Source organism: Benincasa hispida, chromosome 1 (genome assembly GCF_009727055.1).
Source record: "Benincasa hispida cultivar B227 chromosome 1, ASM972705v1, whole genome shotgun sequence".
Lineage (NCBI taxonomy): Eukaryota > Viridiplantae > Streptophyta > Magnoliopsida > Cucurbitales > Cucurbitaceae > Benincasa > Benincasa hispida.
Genome location: NC_052349.1, coordinates 32368652 through 32388328, shown reverse-complemented (window position 1 = coordinate 32388328; position 19677 = coordinate 32368652). Strand labels below are relative to the sequence as shown.

Genomic DNA, 19677 nt, shown 5'->3' with positions numbered 1-19677 from the left:
ATGGATTGAACTATTGACCTCTTAGCCATTTATTGAGACTGTCTCCTTTTTACCATTAGGCCAATAAAAGATGGTTAATGTCTACCATTTGTAATAAAACATATTGATTACCAATATTAAAGTTAAACGATAACTAATAAAGCTATAGTTGCAATGTCTACCATTTATAATAAAACATATTACTTCTCTCCTTTGTCACTTCACCGTTACATGTTAGTCAATGAATACCATGACTACAGTTGGTCAATATAAAAGTTAAATATTGATTCTAGTCAATCAATGTCTTGGTTTATCGTTGATTTAGGAATATCAATGTCTACCATTTGTAATAAAACATATTGATAATCAATATTAAGGTTAAATGATAACTTATACAGCTATATTTGCAATGTCTACCATTTATAATAAAAGATATTATTTTTATTAAAAAAATGTTATATTTGCAATCAATTTCTTTTTTTAAAAAAGTTACTTCAATCGTAGTTATTTTATAAAAATACATATCTGCAAATATTTTATTAGAAAATGGAGCTACCTAATCAAAATTCCTTAAAGTGGCTTGCTCGTGATATGTAAATCTAGAGGGGAATTATTCCATGTATGAAAATTTACTGAAGACAGTATATTTAGACTAAGAAAAGAAAATAATTCTTTCTTAAGGACTCAATAGTAATTATTGAAGCCAGGTTTGCAGAAATAGAAGTTGTAAGGAAAAACTTCGGCATTGCCCTAATAAAATAGGAAATATGTCTCCTGGTACCTTTTTGCCGCTTGATACTTCATATCTTATGGCAGCAGGGGAGTCTGAAGCAAGGTGGTACCCAGTACTTTCATATATATCTTCAAGAAAGTATGTGGTCACAGGATGCGTCCTACCCTCTGCAGTGATTACAGGGCAGTTACCAAAGTACCCCGAGAAAAGGTTTGAATCTACTGTCGCAGACCTGAGAATCAAAAGGGTTAAGATTGAAGAATGATACCAAAGCTCTAAATATCACATATTTATATTTTGTATTCATAACTAATGAGCAGACTGGATAAGATGTGCAAACATACATAAGAATAACCTTCAGGGGAGATGAACTTTCAACAGAACGTTTCTTAATCAGATTCTTCAAAACAACTAAGAGAAAATCGCCCTGTAGAAAATGAAGTTTCATGTCAACTATAGTTTCATCTTCCAAGACCGCTAGAAATCCATTACTTTTAGACAAGAGACAGAACTTTCATTCAGTTTTAAGGATCCAAATGAAAAAATGGAAAGGGGAAAATAAGACATCAAGTCTCTAATTTAATAAGATCCTTAGGCTTTTCTAAAACATCCTTCATTAACAGCCACATAAGCATTCCATTAAGTCAACTAATGGAAGAGATTATTGAGAATCATATTCCAAAACTCAAGGACTAGAGTATCTATTTCAAAACCTCCGAGATCAAATAGACATCAATCCTACAGCATGGATACCAAAAAATTAATTTGCCCAAGAATAAATGAATGGAACAGAACATAGATCAAGAAAACATATTGCTTCATCCCTGCATGAACATCATTAAACGTATGGTCCAAATCAATTACGTCTTGATCATCAGAAAAAAGGGTTTTTGATGAAGATAAATAAGACTAGAGTTAATACCAACTCACCAGCAGAGACCGTTCATGTACTTCATCAACGATAATATGAGTGACACCAGTTAAAGTTTCATCTCCCTACAACTCAAAATTATAAACCGCAAAAACTTGAGAAAATAGATACTAGTTATTACAAACTAAAATAACGCTCAAATATGTTCATTAATTTCCCAAGCAAAACCCAACAAATTTGATCCTATATTTTTGGTTAAATTAAAAGTTTAGTACCTGAATGCCCAAGATTATGTCTAATAAGTCCCTATACTTTCATAAGTTTCTAGTACGTCATCAAACTTTTAATTTTTTGTCTTCTTAATTTTTATAGATTTCCATGCCCATAAGTTAGGTGCACATCATATTTCGTTTGTTTTCCTATTTTACCATGTAGTGTCAATTTCAAATAGTGTATGTCACTGGGAATCAAAAAAATAGGAAGACAGACCACAATTTGTCTTAGAAGAATCCCCGTCGTACAGAATAGTAGTTTTGTATTTTCATTCCTGCAATAGGAAAGAAAATAAGTAAAATAATAATAACAACAATGACTAACCGATGTGAGAAGAAATGAGATAAAATTTTAGAGGAAAACAACTCTCTTTTCATCTTGGGTAAAAAATGTCTTTTTATCTGGAGAATCTGAAAGTAACCCAAAGTAAATGACGGTAAGTAAAATTCCAAGTATTGCATAGGCCATACCAAATATATATCCTAGCTACCAGAACAGTAAAATGGCAGAACCATTACGAGAGACAATAGTACCCCTAAGGTATATTAAGGTATATTTGGATGAGATATATGTTAAATCACCGATGAACCCGAAAACTTAAGCTTATGAATTATAAGAAAGAGTGGGAGGACTGAGTCTAAAGTTCACGAACAGGGCCTGCCTTAGGTGAAATTTGTGAAGAAAGGAAGGTGAAATTTATGGTAAGATAAATTTGATTATAATCAATATTTTAACCCTCCACCTAACTTATGGGCATGAAAATCTATAAAAGGCCCAACAAGTGAAAATTAGTATTAATTGAGGGAGGAAATGACATTATTCGGGTTCGAGCGCATGACCTCTTGCTCTAACACTAGATTAAATCACCAATCAAACCAAAAGCTTACGTTGATGGGTCATGGTAAATTAGATTTTATTATATCATAACTTAAACAATATATTTGAGTATAAGCCAAGATTGTGGATTTGGAATTGCATTAGAGTTGTGAGATACCAATCCTTGTTAATGGAAGCCTGGGGTAGGTTTTATGCATATAGAGGTCTAAGACAAGGCAATCATCTTTCTCCTTTTTTCTTTTTTCATCTGGCCAACGTTACAAGTAGAATCATCCCTCGTGGGGCAGAGAGGGTTTCTAAGTGGGTAGAGACAAGTTGGTCTCATCTTACCTTAAATTTGCTGATGGTACTATCTTCTCTCCTTGGGAAGTGTGGAAGGAAATTATGGTTTATTCCTAATTATTATTTTCCTTTTTGGTATTGTCCATTTATGTATTTTCCTTTAGTGGTTTTTTTATGTCAATTTATTCACCATGTAAAAGGTTGATTATGTACTCTGATTTATTTAATAGTATACAAAATTAACATGGTATCAAAGTATTAGGTTTTGTTTCATTGAACCTTAGCCGTGAAAGCCTTGTCCGTTCTTTGCCTCCGTCAATCGACGACGATAGAGGCAGACCCGTCGCCCATTAGGGTTTTAGTATAGTTTTCTGTCATGCCTAGTCCACATCGCCATGTCTCAGCCTGTTTCTTCCACCTCCGCCCTACTCAGCCATCCACCAAAGTTAGTCCAGCCGCCATTCTGTTCAGCTGTCACCATCGACAATTGCACTTCTTCTGCTGCCGACCTGCTCACTCGGTTTCGTCTCCCTTGCACAGACCCGTCATTTCAGATTGCGTCTTTTTCCTTCAGTCCACATGTGGGTTTCGTCTTTATTACAATCGCACGCCCACTCAATTCCGATTGTTTGTACTGCTACATCGACTAGGGTTTTTTCTCAAAGCACTAGGGTTTTGCCTCATTGAACTTTAGCCGCCACCCTGTCCTCGACAGAGGCAAATCCACGCGAATCCCGATCTCTTGTATCAAACACATTTGGGTTTTCAGTCTAGTGTTTTTGCCATCATTCAAGCTTTCACCACTGCTAAGGTTTTCGATCTGCCTCTGTTCGGACCTGTTGTCTCCAAATAATCTGCGTCGTCGTGTACCCTTGCACCAACCAAGGTGTCCTCCGTCGCCCTGATTTGAGGAGTTTCACCAGCCATCTAAGGAGTTTGCACGGCCTCCCAGATCTAGCTCTCCACGCGCATAGACAGCCAGACATATGCGGTTCAAACCCCTCGAGCCCACAGCTAAGCCAAGCACCTTCTGTCCCCCTACTACCGTCCCTTTTGAAATTGAAAGCTCCAACACCATCGTCATCGTTGTCCGTACCCTCTACCGTCGAAGTCATTGCTCGCATTGTTCGCTGCTGCTCGCTTGTATCTACTGTTGAAGTTGTGTTGCTCACGATTGTACCGAATGGGTTGTTTATTATTTTCCCCGTCCAGTTCACTATTTTCGTTTCGGTTCACCCATGGTTTGGTGAGGATCAATCCAACATCTTGCTCAACTCATTTTTGGTTCATCAACTGATTCTGTTTAGTTAGTCCGATTCAAAAATTTGTTTAGTGACTTGGTTTGGCTGACTTGGTTCGGTTTAGTTTAATTTCTTTGGTTCATCTGATTTGGTTTGTTTGATTGCTTTGGTTCACTTTGCATTTGTGGATTTATGTTTAATTTTTAAATCAATTGTTCAAGGGTTTTGTTGTAGATCGCTCTATGAGGTTCTTTGTTTCAGCCCAAAAGTTCTTCGTACGTTTTATTATCGATCTCTCTACGAGGATCTTTGTTTTCAGCCCAAAAGTTCTTTGTAAGTTTTGTTATCGATCTCTCTATGAGGATCTTTGTTTCCAAACCAGAAGTTTGTTTTTGTTCTTCGTGGGTTTATGTTTCCAACCTACTTCATGTTTTCATTCTTTGTGGGTTTCTGTTTCAAGCCCAGATCTGTTGATTTGATTCGGAAGTTTTCTTTGCAAACTCAAGTCGTTCGTCATTCTACTACCTTGAGTTTGAGGGAGGGTGTTAAAGGAAATTAGGGTATATTCTTAATTATTATTTTCCTTTTTGGTATTTTCTATTTATTTATTTTCCTTTAATGGTTTCTTGATGTCTATTTATTCACCTTGTAAAATGTTGATTATGTACTCCGATTTACTCAATAATATACAAAACTAACAGAAAAGAAGAGGCCCTTATTAATCTAAACCACTTCTGGTCTTTTTTTAGACTATGTCAAGGTTAAAAGATTAATAGAGAAAATATTTATTGTTGGAGTTCCAGTGAACTCAGGGTGATCTATGCAGTAGGGACATTTCCTTCTTCTTACTTGGGAACAAAGAGTACAAGAGAAACTAACGTCTGGGCTGAAAAGATAAATGCAATTACAAAAATTAGCAAATAATTAAAAAAGAGAACACCAGGATGAGGCATTCATCCTTCCAATTTCAAATTGATCGCTCCACTTAAGTGATTTATCATGCAAACCCCTCTGATTTTTCTCGAACCAAATTTCAACAAGAAAGGATTAAACTGCATTTGATCATAATAATTGAGATTGGGGATTCAAAGAAGGACCAACAAGGATTTGTAATACATTATCCTTTAACGATTATCCAAAGTTTCACTGAGATGAAAGATAGCCAATAGTTTATACCAAGAAGCCGCAACAACTCTACAATCAAAAGATAGGTGTTGAAAATTTTCGTTTGCTTCCATACATAGGAGGCAGATTGAAGGAGACAAATAATGAGCTGGAAGCTTCTTTTGGATGGTGGTAGTCTAGTAGAACAATTTAACGATCAAAAAATCATGGCCTAAATAAGGATATTAACTCTCTTGGGGCTGTTAGATTTACGCAAAATCTGAAAACAACTTATCGATTGCAATGGAGGCTGCCAAGTGTTTAGATAAAGATTTGACTGAGTAAATCCTTGACAAGCTTCGTTTACTACTGTCTTAGAAAGGCTCAACCTTTTTTCCAATAGAACTTTTAAAAGCTATTCAAACTCCAGCATTCCACATCATTCAAAAGCCTTTTAAAATAAATTGCCCAAGACAAAGTATCTCCATCCCAATGGTCATAAACCGAACCATTGGGAGATAGTGCAATCCTAAAACTCAAAATCGAGAACTGAGTGGACAAACATCAACCCAAGGGTGATTCCATAATGAAATTCTTATACCATTTCCCATCTGATTACTAAAGATTAAAAGATGCCAATGAGTCAACTTGCAACCACACTTTGGAATACTAATCTAAGGGCTTCTTAGACTCATGCCAAATTTTCCAGCCTCATGCCAAGAGAAAGGACCCTTACCACAGGAGAGGTGCAAGGAAAAACCGAAAATACCGCTTAAACCAACCAAAGCCACTCATCGGTTCGGGTTGGAACCGATCGGTTAGGCAGTATCAGGTTGAAAATATAGGTTGGGTTCGGGTTAGGCAACAAAAACAAAATGGGAAACCGGTTTGGTTCTGGTTTTCTACAAAAATCGAGCCAAATCGAACCGCTTACATCTCTAATGCTCAGGTCTAGGTGCAAGGATCCCTTCTCCCTCAATGAACACGAACATCCCTCGAAACCAGAAGTAAGGTAAGATCCCTCCATGAGAGGTTGACTAAAAACAAAAGAAAGAAGACTCACCTAAAGATGGAAAAAAGAGAGGATAGACTGCAATATCACATCTGTGAGGTGATACATATGGGGGAGGAAAGTTGAAGATAACAACGGGGATCACAATCCATGTACCTAAAACTAAAACGGTTAAACCACCACTAAACCTGAAAGCTTACGCTGATGGATCCAATATATATAACCATAAGCATACTTTTAAGACTCTCTCATTTATAGGGACTTGAACACAAAACCTCCCGTTCAAATACCATGCAAAATGACCACTATACCCAAAAATTTAATTTGATGTATGACAATAAATTTAATCATATCAATACTTTAACAAAAACAAAGAAAATTCTCAGCCCTAAAACAAGGAAGCCCAGCCCATTGGGGGAAGGTCCACTAGGGAAAATTGACACCCCGATTGGAAAGTGCTTCATGTATTATCAACAACAAAAAGAAAACAAAGAAAACAAGACAACGAGAGAGATGCTAGCAGAAGTGATTTCTTAAACATTCCCATAAAACAAAGAAAACAAAACACCGAGAGAGACGCTAGCAGAAGTGATTTCTTCAAAATTCCCATTCCTTCTTTTATTCCAAATGGCCCCTAAATAAAAATAGTAAGAAAGTATATCTTTTTGTTTCTTTTTCCTTCTTTTTCTCCTTGGAACAATTGACTGAAAGATAATATATCGATTAGTTTCATCAAAAGATAATGTCCATGGTGAAATGACTATAAGTGGAGGCCAATGAAATATTTCACATTGTAATGAAATGCGAAACCAAATTAAGGGATTAAATAATATAAACATAAAATACAGTAAACTCAAAAAAATCCACAAGTTTTTTAAAGCACGTGTACCTTGCACTATCTAAACGAACATGATAACCAATCAAAGAGCCATTTGAACCCGGGGCAGGCTCGCAACGTTCATCAGAAACTCTTTCCGCAACCGAAATAGCCTACAAGATTAGTACCATAATTTAGGACAGAAAAGCTAAGATTTAAGATTTTTATTCATTAAGAAAACAAAAAAAATAATTAATAATGAATTTAAATTAAAAATTTATAAAAAAACAAAAGAACAAAACAAAAAACCGCTAGAGTTGTTTCATGCTCGAGGGAAAAAGAAAAAGATCCTCTAGCACACTTGCAATACTCTAAGAAGCGAACATGAACACGAGATATGTCACGATACGACACAAACATTGCAACACACCAATTTTTGAAAAGGAAACACAACTTTTTGTTGATAAAATGAAAAGAGATAACACTCAAGGATACAATAACCTTAAAGAGGATAGAGAAATTGCGAAAAAACAAAAGGAGAAGAAATACTATTGAAATATAAAGAGGATAAGACATCAAAAAGCAAACACTTAAAACCTAACAAACCAACTCCAAAAAGGAAACCAAAACTAGAGAGCACATAAACTATAAAGTCAAAGCTAACAAAAGTCCAACGAGCAGACGAGGTAAGAAGTCAATATGGTCGAAAGTGCGAGGACCAAACCACAAATCAACCCAACTTCTAAATTGTCGCTTCCAAGTTCACAACTACTAGGAGAAAAAGCGCAACTTCATAAAGACAAAACAGTAAGACTTAGGTGCATAAACACAAGAAATCCACAAAATTAGTTAAATTCCTAGACAAAACCACCAAACTATGTTTTAACTGAAGGAGAATGAGGAGAAATTAATTTCATCTGAAAACCACATTTTCCAATCAAAAGCGTTTGTCAACCAGAAAGACTCCTTTTGAAATTGTCTGTGGCAGACAACCACTCAGACTCATGTCGTGGATCATCAATATGAACTTTCATCAAAGAGTGGAAATAAACCTCTGAAGTGGTATGAGAATACCTACAAAAAACGTCGAAACGGATGAAGAAATGGGCCGATAAAAACGACAATAAAAAAACGTGTTGATCAAGTAACGACTAGAACAACTTTGATTTTGGGGTAAAAGAGACCAACATCCAATGCGAAAATATGATCGCTCAGTTGAAGTGGCTCGGTTGAAGTGATTCAGAAGGTTAGGAAGACATCATATCGAGTTCAACTTCCTCCGTGGATGAAGATTCATCTTGTCATTCACATGACCAATTTGGAACCCTATCACCTCGACCTCAACGACAAAGCTCGCAATGAAACATCAAGACCCAACATATGCATGAAATTTCAATATGATGCCCCATTCTCTCTCCTCCTCCCTCTCCGGCCTCCTTCGACCATAGTTCTTCTGTCCGGTGTGGTAACTTGAATTTTTACAAGTTATTGTCATCTTTGATGAGAAAAACATTAAGATCATGAGAGAATAGAGCAAAATTACATTTCTTGTATTTATTGAATGCAAAACTAGGATGTATAAAATTTTCTTTTTTTAACGGAATCAAGCCTCTTCATTAAAATAATAAAATGAGACTAATGCTCAAAATACAAAATAAAGATACAAAGAGCAACAAGAGCAAAGCATCAAGAACTGCACCTGGGCATCTCCACTAGGTTGACGCCTCCTTAGCACCCTCATCATATCCATACAAACTATCCAAGTGGATAAGAAAATGGAACATCCAAACCAAAGAACAACGAACAAAGCAAAACATCCAAGAATAAACTAGGATGTATGAAATTTTCATCACTAATCTAATTAAAATGCAGGAAAACAGATGAAAACATAGAAGAAACAGCCCTGCATTGGCAATGGCATGCAGCAAAAAAGAGTATGCGGCAAAGTCGTATTGAACACATGGAAGGGACCACCGAAAACTGCAACAAGCAATGTGAAAAAGTTGTCTAACGCACTTGTAGTGGTCCTGAATGGCAAAGTGATCCCTGCATCCCGCTATATATAGGCAGATATGAAAAAGAGAACAATCAAAAACCCAAAGAGCTCATATCATTTTCTCAGAGAACATTCCTCCATTCTCGAGAGAATTTCCTCGGAAAACACCACCATCGCCTACCTCCAACTCCGTTGGGAACCAAAGCTCAAGAGATATCTCTTCCTCCTTCCATCTTCCTCTGCATCCAAAAGCATAGTCAAGCAATAAAAACATCTCTAAGCTGACGGGAAGCACGGCATTACTGCTGACAGCTTGTTCATCTTCTTCCCTTTTTGTTCTTATTTTCTGTATTTCATTTAGACATTGTACCGAATCTTTCAACATCCAATATATCATGAAATTCATCTATCTCTTTTCCACTAATACTTTTCTTATAACCGTGATTAGCTAAAGCATTAGTGGGTTGGGGTGAGTTTATCATCACTCCGATGAACATAATAAGGGTAAAAGTTCATTTTGCTTAATGTGTGTATATTTCCGACTCTTGATTCCATCTAACCAAACAGACCAAATGGTAACAACCAACTACTCAAAAGGGCAAGTGGTTATGGATTTCATTAAATAAAGTAAGAAATGTATTTAGAGATAAATTCAACCTTACGTTCCAATAATCTAAAGCATGTATCATAGAGATATGACACATGTGGCTAACTCACTGAGGTTATGAACACGGACGGGAACTTGGTATTATGTTCAAAGGACTGATGGTACTCATCTCAACCCCATTTCTTTTGTCTACACTTTTTCATCACATTTTCCACTGCCTCCCACTGTGCAAGCTGAAATTCACCTCTCACCTTTGGACTATTTTACTTACTGGTACTGCCATTTTATTTCTTTGCAAATATCAAACACTACATGCACATTATTGATATATTGATCTGTGAAACCGAGTAAGATAATATTACTAGAACAATCGAGTCTTACGAAAATCCCCGTGTTCGACCTTGGACCTCACCGAGACTACCTCTTATTAAGTCTATTCTTGGGCTTCTTAAAAGAAAACTTGTGATTGTTAATTGATTTAATCCAAGGTTATTCGAGCGTTGTATGCAAAATACAATATGGTGACCGCCTTCTATCTCCTCTTCCAAATCCGAAAGGTTTTGGAAGATGAAAAGTTTGCTTTAAGTCCTACTGATCTGGCGCCAATTGCATTAATTTCTCCAAGTAAGAAGCAACAGCCTCATGAGTTTTCACCAAAAGTCACGTCTATTGAAACACACACAAAATGTGCATTATTTGCCTTAGATTTAGGATGGTTTTTTATATTTTTTTTTTATAAAATTTGACGTGTTTGCTAGTGATTTTCAGAATATATGATCGAGAATGGCATTATACTCAAAATGAGTTAAAACAGACCAAAATATGCTTAAAGGAGTCAAAACCGAGCCAAGGATAGAAAAAAGTGAAGAGAAGATAGAAAATGTCCAAGGAAATTAAATGGCAGGGCAGCATAATGCATAGCATAACGACACTACCCCGTTACGGTGGAAGGAAGTAACTGTTCTAATTGGAGCGTCACTAAGCTACGACAATTGATCTCATCGATCTCTAAGGATTATACTTGGCCTTTTACGTTGTTGTAATTACTATAACTTGACCATGTACACTTGCACGCACCATCTATTCCCGAAAAAGAAGTAGACCCAAAGAATTTATTGAAAAATGACATTCTCTCTCGTGACAATAATGAACAATTAATAATGAACAATTAAATCAATCCCTTAATACCCTTAGTGTGAACAGAGAGAACTTAACGGAAGAATTTAATTTGGAGGCCATCCATGGATGGGCGAAGAAGAGACCATTTCCCCTATTTTCTCAACTCCCCAAATTAGTCTCCAGAACAAAGGCCTTATCGATTTTCCTAAAAAATTATTCTCGTAAACGTCGTTCACATCTGATTACTAAGGATCCAAATTTTAATTCATAAATGACATTTTGAAAAACACTTTTTTACCTAGTTAATTCAAAGAGACCCTAACCATCATAATTGCAATTACGAGAAATGTGACAATCTACAATCAAAGGGTATGCCATAATGACGGAGTTGCATATGCTATAATGACGGAGTTGCTTTCTAGCCTCCGATAATCTTTTTCTCAAACATGTTTTCAAATATTTGCGAAAACCTTTTTCTAACCTTTTTCTCTAACCCCGTTTTCTAAAACTATTTTCTCTGAAATGGGGTAAACATTGCAAAATATGCCCACTGCGCCATCAACTATTCAAATTCGAACTAACTTGTACATGGGCGAGAACAAGTGTTGCACAATCACTCCATGAGCCTCTCAAAAGTGTGATTTGACATGTACATATATGTATCATTTCATATGAGATGGAAGATATCATGAGCAACATATGTATATGTATCCTTTCATATGAGATGGTAAAGATATCATTTCAGCTATAAATGATGGAAAATGTCATAAACAACATATGCTAACAAATATCATCAATCTTACTTCCTTCTAGAGCTCAGATATTAGATTTGAACCAATACACGTCACCATCGACAATATGATTTGCAGGATACTAGCAATAAGATTTCAATCTCACAACCATAAAGATCTCAAATGAAAAACTTATGGTTACCGCTATTCTTCTTGGTTGTGTGCATACTATGTTGCACTGTCCACCACATCCCGATTCAATCATCTCATCCAATATAAATTGTGGAACCTACGTAAAACAAATGTCAGATAAATCTTCAAGAGGACAATATTCGGAAGACTAGAAGGAGAAATATTGCAATATGCTAATCTATACGGCCAAGCAGAGCACATTAAAAAAAATAAATAAATAAATGATTTATGAAACTCTTAGGAAACCACCTAACAAGAATACTTAAAAAAAATCAAGATATCAGTAAATAAATTACAATATAATAGCCTTTCGAAAGAGAAAATACTCTCCCAAATTCTCTCAATGGAAATTCCTACCAAAATGATCCGCACCCCCTAAGGTGCCCAACCTAGACAGCACTAGTTAATTACCCATGATATCCCTACTAATCTTACCCATATGTGATACACCCCTAATTAGAACTCTCACATAAACTAGGTACTGGTGAAATCACTGATTCATTAATTTTTTTTTTTCTTTTTAGAGAAAAGGCCAATAATATTGGAATAATTGCACTTGAAACAAATATGAACCTGAGTTGTCTTTCCAGAACCTGTATCCCCGCAAACAACAAGAACATTATTCTCCTTCAGCAGACGCAATATATCACCTCTTAATGAAGCAATGGGAAGCGCATTCCTGTTTTTCAACATCTCCTGGATGGAGGAAAGAAAAAAAAAAAAAGGTATTAAGGAAACTGTTTGAGAAAACTAATGAATAAAAAAGGTTGTTTTTGTAATAAGAAACTAGCACTTTCCATTAAGAGCTTAAAAAATACGCATTAAATTACTACTGAACTCAAAAACTTGAGTTGATGGATTATACTTGAGTTGATGGATTATAGTAAATTCGACATATGATCAATACTTTAACACTCCACCTTCACTAGTAGGGTTGAAATTTTGCAATTGGTTATCAATATTAGTTGAGAAGGAAATGGGATCATAGGATTCAACAAAGAACTTTCTCCTCTAATATTATATTCAATTACTACTTAACCCAAAAGCTTAAACTAACGTATTGCGGTAAATTTAATATTTTATCAATACTTTATTAAAACCTGCTAGTTACAAGTCATTTGTTATGGTAGCAGACATCTTTTCCATTTTGTGACTTAGTGTTAGTTCTAAAGATCTAGATAAAGACTCCAGGGAACAACAAATTCTATTTAGAAACCAGAAACTTATAGGTGAAGGTTAATTTAATATTATATCAACACTTTCCACTCTCCCTCACTTGTAGACTTGGAAATTCGTTTAACACCCAACAAGCAGGAATCAATACTAATTGGAGAGAAAATAATATAGCAGGGATTTAAACGCAGGATTTCCTCGATCGCTTGCTCTTATACCATGTTAAATCTTTCTCATTGACCCAAAAGCTTAAGCTTATTGTACTGGAAGCATCACAAGTATTTTTTGTAAAGAAGCGATTGCAAGAGTATTAAAGAAGCTCCGAAATAGATTGAACAGACCATTCCAAATGGGCAATGGAGATGGGCAATATTCTGTTTGCGTCCATATCTTCCACATAGAAACTCTTGTTTTTGAACCACATACAACCAAAAAAAAAAAAAAAAAAAATTGATCCGGCAACTTTCAATCTCAATTATGACCGAACCTGAGCAAAAAAGTAAACAATGCCGAAGAGTGATCCTCATCGATGATTTGCTAACGAGGAGAAAAGGACAAGTTGGGGAGGGTGGTAGTCGTTGTCGGAGAAGTTATCGGACAAGGTAGATAAGAGGAGAGAGGGGAGAGAGAAGTTCACGGTCGTTGGTCTCTTGAATAACTATGTAGTACTTGGGAGTTTTGGACCAACTTTCGGCTTTCAGTGTTGGGTGGAGGCCTCACTCTTTTGCAAGTGCTCTAAGTCTTTCAATTGAAGATTTTGGAACTATTTTGGGGGAATGAGCCACGATGACCTATTTTTGGAGGCACAAATATATCTAACCCAACTTTTAAAAGATTTATATTTTTTTACCTTTTGCTTATGTCATCATTGGGTGAACTACTAAATGAACCAAAAATGCATTTGTGGCCTTCACTTCTCGATTCTTGCTATCAATTCTCGATTCTCAATCTGCAACTTTAAAAAATAAAAAATAAAAAAATCCAATCTACAACTCTGTTCCTTCTTCGATCTCCAGATGATGCTTTTTTTCCTTCTTCCAAAACTTCCTTCTTCAGTTATACTGCATTCTTTTACAAACTTGTATTTTTGGTTTCTAAAGATTGACGATTTTGACAAACCTCTTCATTACGGTACAAGGAGAGGCCACCAGTGAGAGAAAATGCAACGTTCAAAAATTGAATGAGGGGCTCTGCTGAAGAACAAATCAAAAAGGACTTCCACAATAATCTCCCCAAAATAAGCAACAAAAGCCTCCTCTAAATCCTCGGATTTGGCAATTACATGAAGTCCCCAAATCCATTGATCTTCCTTCGGTTTCATACAAGAAGCATACCTACATGAAGTCTCCAAATCTCTTTTTTTCTTCATCATTTTGTGAATTCTTCTGCAAATGGGTGCTTCTTTTTTTTTAGGAGACAAGCAAGAATCGATTAGCGAAAAGATTTCTTACCATAGAAGCGAATTGAGAAGGTGGAAATAGAGGACCGAGATGGAGAAGCCAGAATCAAGAAGCGAGAGCGAGATCTCCACTCCTTGCACGTGGATCTTTGTTGTTTTGGTAATTTCACACCGTGATGACATAAGCAGAAGACCAAAAAACTTTGTTTCATAAAAGTTGGGTCAAATCTCATTTGGGCCTCCAAAAATAGGTCATCCGTACAAAAAACCCCTATTTTGGATCCTTATTTGTTTATTTTCCTTGGATAATCACTTTATGGTTGTATTTGCTATATGTTTTCTTTCTTTTCTTGTCATCCGTACAAAAAACCCCTATTTTGGATCCTTATTTGTTTATTTTCCTTGGATAATCACTTTATGGTTGTATTTGCTATATGTTTTCTTTCTTTTCTTGTCATCCGTACAAAAAACCCCTATTTTGGATCCTTATTTGTTTATTTTCCTTGGATAATCACTTTATGGTTGTATTTGCTATATGTTTTCTTTCTTTTCTTTTCCTTTTTCACTCCCTTTGGAAGTTTGTATCCCTCAAACATCTATTCCTTTTCATTACATTATTCCTTTTCATTATCTCTTGTTTAAAAAGATCATAAATGTAACAAGTCGAATTTTAGAGACTTAGAATTTGGTTGTTTTAGTTAAATCGATTCAAATTAATCTTGATCAAGATATGGAATTAATTCAATTATTGGGAGTAGGATTTAATTTTGATTTTGGAATTTTAATTATTGGGTGGAAGTGAGAATAAAGAAAATAACTTAAAAGTCTCTTTGGTTGTTGGAGAAAAGAGATATTTTTATTTTTGATTGAGGAAAAGGGGGAAATTAGATTTAAGAGTTTATTTATTTAAATGGAAACCTCCTCGGTTTGCATGCTATCAAAGAAAAAGGAAAAATTAAAAGAAAAAAACTCTTCTTCTTCCTTCTTCGTGAGCAACGCGCATCCCCTCCTCGTGAGTTCGGACACGCCCGCCGACTGGAAGCCTCGGACGCGAGTCATTGATCACCGTTGCCAGTCCAACGGCCGATTAGATGCCATCGCCAATCCGAGCTGCACACGCCCGCGATCAAAAACCCTCAGATGCAAGCCACCCATGCCATCACCGATCAAGCCAAAAGCCACGCACGCCGTTGCCGATCCAACCACGAGCCACATTGCCGATCCAGCTGCAAACAAAGCACCGCCAGCCGTCATTCACCGCATAGCTCCGCCGTCGTCATCACTGTTGTTGGCATCCACAGCAATTTTCGTCCGGACAGCTTCGGGTCTTCTCGTGTGGCCCTCTGTTGGGTATGAATTTGGTTGTTTTTGGTCAATTTCTTGGGTTTCTTGAAAGATCTTGGTTATTTAGTGCGATTTTGGTCTGACAATTGGTTTAATCTTGAATTTGGGAGGTTGAAGTTGAGGTTCTAAGGCGTTAGCAGCTACCCAATTCTTAATTGGTTTAATTTTAGCAAGTTTTGGGATAAGTTACGTGTGGATTGTTGGTTTCAATTGTGTAAGTTTTGAGGATTGGCCTCACAAGTTGAACTGTGTGTTTATGGATGGTGTTAGACTTCGAATAAAGTCCTTTGCTAATTTAAGAGGAAGGTTCAACTGCTTGATTACTAATTGCTTAGGCCTAAATCTGAGGTAAGTGCTTCGCTACCGATTTGCCCTCGAACCCAAGTTGTTGTTAAGTATGAGATTGTATTTTAAGCATGATTTTGTGACTGTTATGAGTTACTATGTGACTAGCTGTGTTTGACGATTGTGTGTATGTGTGTGGTGGTGGGGGGTACGAAGGCTTATGCTTATGCCATGAAAATTGTGTTGCATGTTAATGTTGTAGTATCTGAACGATACATGTATTTTGAAATTGTTTGACTCCTTTCAGGCATGATTAAAGACTATGATGGTATGTTTATGACTATGCTAGATTGATTGTGACTATTAGTATTTCTATTGGGTCACCACATCCTTATGCTTATGATTGTATCCCTCGGTGTCACAACTTATGAAAGTGTGCCTTGGGGTCACCCCTTATGCTTATGCCTATGCCTATACCTATACCTACAATGTGAAATGTGCAAAGTCCTGGTAGGAATGCTAATAGCTCACCTAGTGGGCTCTATGGCGGGTCGCTTACTGGATATATTTATATACTCATTCTTTTCTCTACATGCTTTCCGATAAAGGTAAAGATAGACCGACGAATGGCAAGAGGGATCCATGACCCGATCATTGGGACATGACGATGCTTCCAACTTTACGTTTTATTTTATTTTATTTTTGGCATAATTTCGGTTAGGTGTCTGGCATTTAGAACTTTTGGTATTTCGCTTATTCGTTACCTCATTTATTGATTTATTTAATTTGTTCTAAATCAGAGTCAGGGGTGCCCCGAAGAGTTTTATGATATTATTAAATTTTAAATAGAAGTCTCATTCCTTTATTTAAAATTTTTCTTTTTGAAATATACATTGTCAAGCCAATGCATGCATGTAGTAACGTCCTAATAGCATGGTAAAAAGTCGGGTCATTACAGTTGATATCAGAGACTAAGTATTAGGTTCTGTAGATTGACTTACTAGGTGAGTCCAGATTGTCCCATTGGCCATAAATGAATTCTTCGTCGTCACCTGATATGTCCCTTAAAGGAAAGTCCTTTAGGATTTTAGGCATGAAACTTTACCTGAATTATAGTCGTAATTGACGGAATTTCTTGTAAAGGCTTTTGTTAAAGTTGATCACGTGTGGTTATCAGGAGATGACACCACAAACAAGAGGAAGGGGCGGTCGAGGTAAGAATGTTAGTAGGGAGTAGGACCTTGAAGTACAAGACCCTAGGGTGCAAAAGCTAGAAGCGCAAGACCTGCCACCTCTTGACTCTTCTGGGTCAACCTGGCAAAGGGTTAGAGCAAGAAGCAGGCCTCGAAATCCGACTATACCCCCATAAGTGCAGACACCTCCAGAGATCCTAGCCGAGTATACTGCCATGGTTGTAGCAATTGGAGAAGTTGTTACGAAGGCTATAATGGGGCAACTAAAGGACATCATGGCGGAACAGATATCCCAGCATGTTCAGTTGTAGCAGGTACCTCCCCCACAGGCTCCAACGCCGCAACTGCAGAATCAAGACCGGGCTTCGAACCAAGTTGTGGCATTTTAGAGGAGGCTAGGCACTTGCGGGACTTTAAAAAGTACGACCCCCCGACACTCGATTGGTCGCTGAAGGGCCCCACTAAGGCGGAGTTGTGGATGTCTTCCATAGAAGGTATCTTCCAGTACATGAGGTGCCCTAAAGAGCAGAAATTACAATGCGTCGTATTTGTGCTCATTGATAACGCCAAGCGCTGGTGGCACTCAGCAGAGAGAATGATAGATGTCAATGGAGGCCAGGCAACTAGGACCAATTCAAAGAACGATTCTATGAAAAATACTTCTTTGCCCACGTGAGGTACAACAAGCAGGCCAAGTTTATGAACCTAAAGAATTAGACCATGATGGTGGAAGAGTATGAAGAGGACTTTGACAGGTTGTCTTGTTTTGCGCCCGACTTGGTGTCCCCTGAAGCAAAGAGAGCTGAAAGATTTGTTCAGGGGCTTCGAGATGGGGTGCGAGCCATTGTGCAAGCATTCGAGCCTACCACTTATGCAGCAACATGGTGGCGGATGCTCTCAGTAGGAAGACAGCTCATTCAACGGCCTTAGTCACTACACAGGCCCAACTATGTAAGGATTTTGAACGAGCCGAGTTCGCAATAACAGTGGGAGAAGTCGCCTCGCAGCTAGCACAGTTAACAGTACAACCAACATTGAGGCAAAGAATTATAGATGCACAAGGAGATTCATACCTTGTGCGGGATCTCTGTCAGGTGGAGTTAAGACAAGACGGTGAATTTTCGGTGTCTTTGGATCATGGTCTTCTTTATCAGGGACGTTTATGCAAACCTGCAGACAGTGTTCTTAAGAGCGAATTATTGGCAAAAGCTCACAGTTCCACATTCTCGATACATCTTAGTAGTACGAAGATGTATCAAGACTTGAAACAGTATTATTGGTGGTTCGATATGAAAAAAGAGAGAGTTGATTATGTCAATAAATATCTAGTCTGTCAGCAGGTGAAGGCCCCGAGACAGAAGTCAACAGATTTTTTACTGTTGGGCTATATGTCCTAAAACTCGTCGTTTGTAAAATTAAATATATTCTATTTTCAATAAAGATGTTATTGAGATTTATTCAATAAAAATGTTATTATTTGAACTTTATGTAGAGACATAAAAGAGGATCAGGTTGGGTTATATAGCCAAAACGGTCTATAAATATAAGCATAAGGTTGGGTACCTTATCCTAGAAACACTATAGATGTGGCCTACTTTGTATTTGATACAAACAATGTGATCCCGAAATCGTTTATGCGGAGACATACAAGTGGAGGCATCCTATGCAAAAGATGTTTGCATAAGACCGGACCAAAAAAAAAGTCACTCTTACTTTATAACGTTGTTTTACTGTATAAGACTGATTATTTCAAAGCGATGGCCTAGGTAACTTAACTTTAATCCTGAGCTAACTATGAACTCCTGTTTATTCGAGATTGTTCTTATATTTGCATGGGTGAGGGTTGGCCCAACAGCGCCGGCTCAATAAGGCCCTCATTCCAAGGATAAGACCGAGTAAATAGCTGGGGACATAGGGTGCAAGACGGAATTCACTCCTACCCGCTTTTAGGGATAGTAGAGAGGTTGTTCCCTTAAGTGCTGTCTTTGGGTCTTGAACAAGGGGCCCCACTCTCTCATTAGCTCGAGAGGGACTCGATTTGATGATTGGATCACAAACCAATTGTTCATTAGAGGATCAGTGAGACTTAAGGAACAAGATATAGTCTCAAGGGTAAAACAGTTTTTGACCCAGTCGTTATTACGAACAACCTATGAAGGGTTGACTTACTGATTATGGTTACATCGGATGGACAGAAATATATCTACAGTGAGGAAAGTGCAGCTACGGGCTTTAGTGGAATGACCCAATAGTTAACAAATATTGATTAATTCGGTTTAAAGAGTTTAGCCAATTAATCTCGGATCGTTGGAGCTCATGATCTGTAGGCCCATTAGGTCCCCTACTAGCTCACAAGCGGATTAAACCTTAGAATAGCGGGATGAGTAAATTTGAAACGTTCAAATTCGAATTAAAGGAATCGGTAGTTAAACGTTTAATTATTGAACTAAACGAAATTGGAGAATTGGAAAAATATTTAAATATGATTT

General features: G+C 37.1%; 1 protein-coding gene across 9 annotated transcripts in view; it reads right to left on the bottom strand.

Annotated features, from left to right (window-relative positions):
- The window catches only part of LOC120070220 (DExH-box ATP-dependent RNA helicase DExH7, chloroplastic), a 98039-nt gene that overhangs the window by 29827 nt on the left and 48535 nt on the right, over positions 1 to 19677 (bottom strand). For 8 of the 9 annotated variants that reach the window (XM_039022096.1, XM_039022092.1, XM_039022094.1 and 5 more), the window contains 7 exons: positions 12368 to 12490; positions 11805 to 11891; positions 7222 to 7322; positions 2073 to 2130; positions 1643 to 1708; positions 1057 to 1139; positions 761 to 944 (listed from right to left, as the gene is read on the bottom strand). In XM_039022096.1, coding sequence (XP_038878024.1) covers positions 761 to 944; positions 1057 to 1139; positions 1643 to 1708; positions 2073 to 2130; positions 7222 to 7322; positions 11805 to 11891; positions 12368 to 12490 — 702 coding nt within the window. The remainder of the gene's footprint in view (positions 1 to 760; positions 945 to 1056; positions 1140 to 1642; positions 1709 to 2072; positions 2131 to 7221; positions 7323 to 11804; positions 11892 to 12367; positions 12491 to 19677) is intronic. The other variant, XM_039022093.1, reaches the window with a different exon arrangement.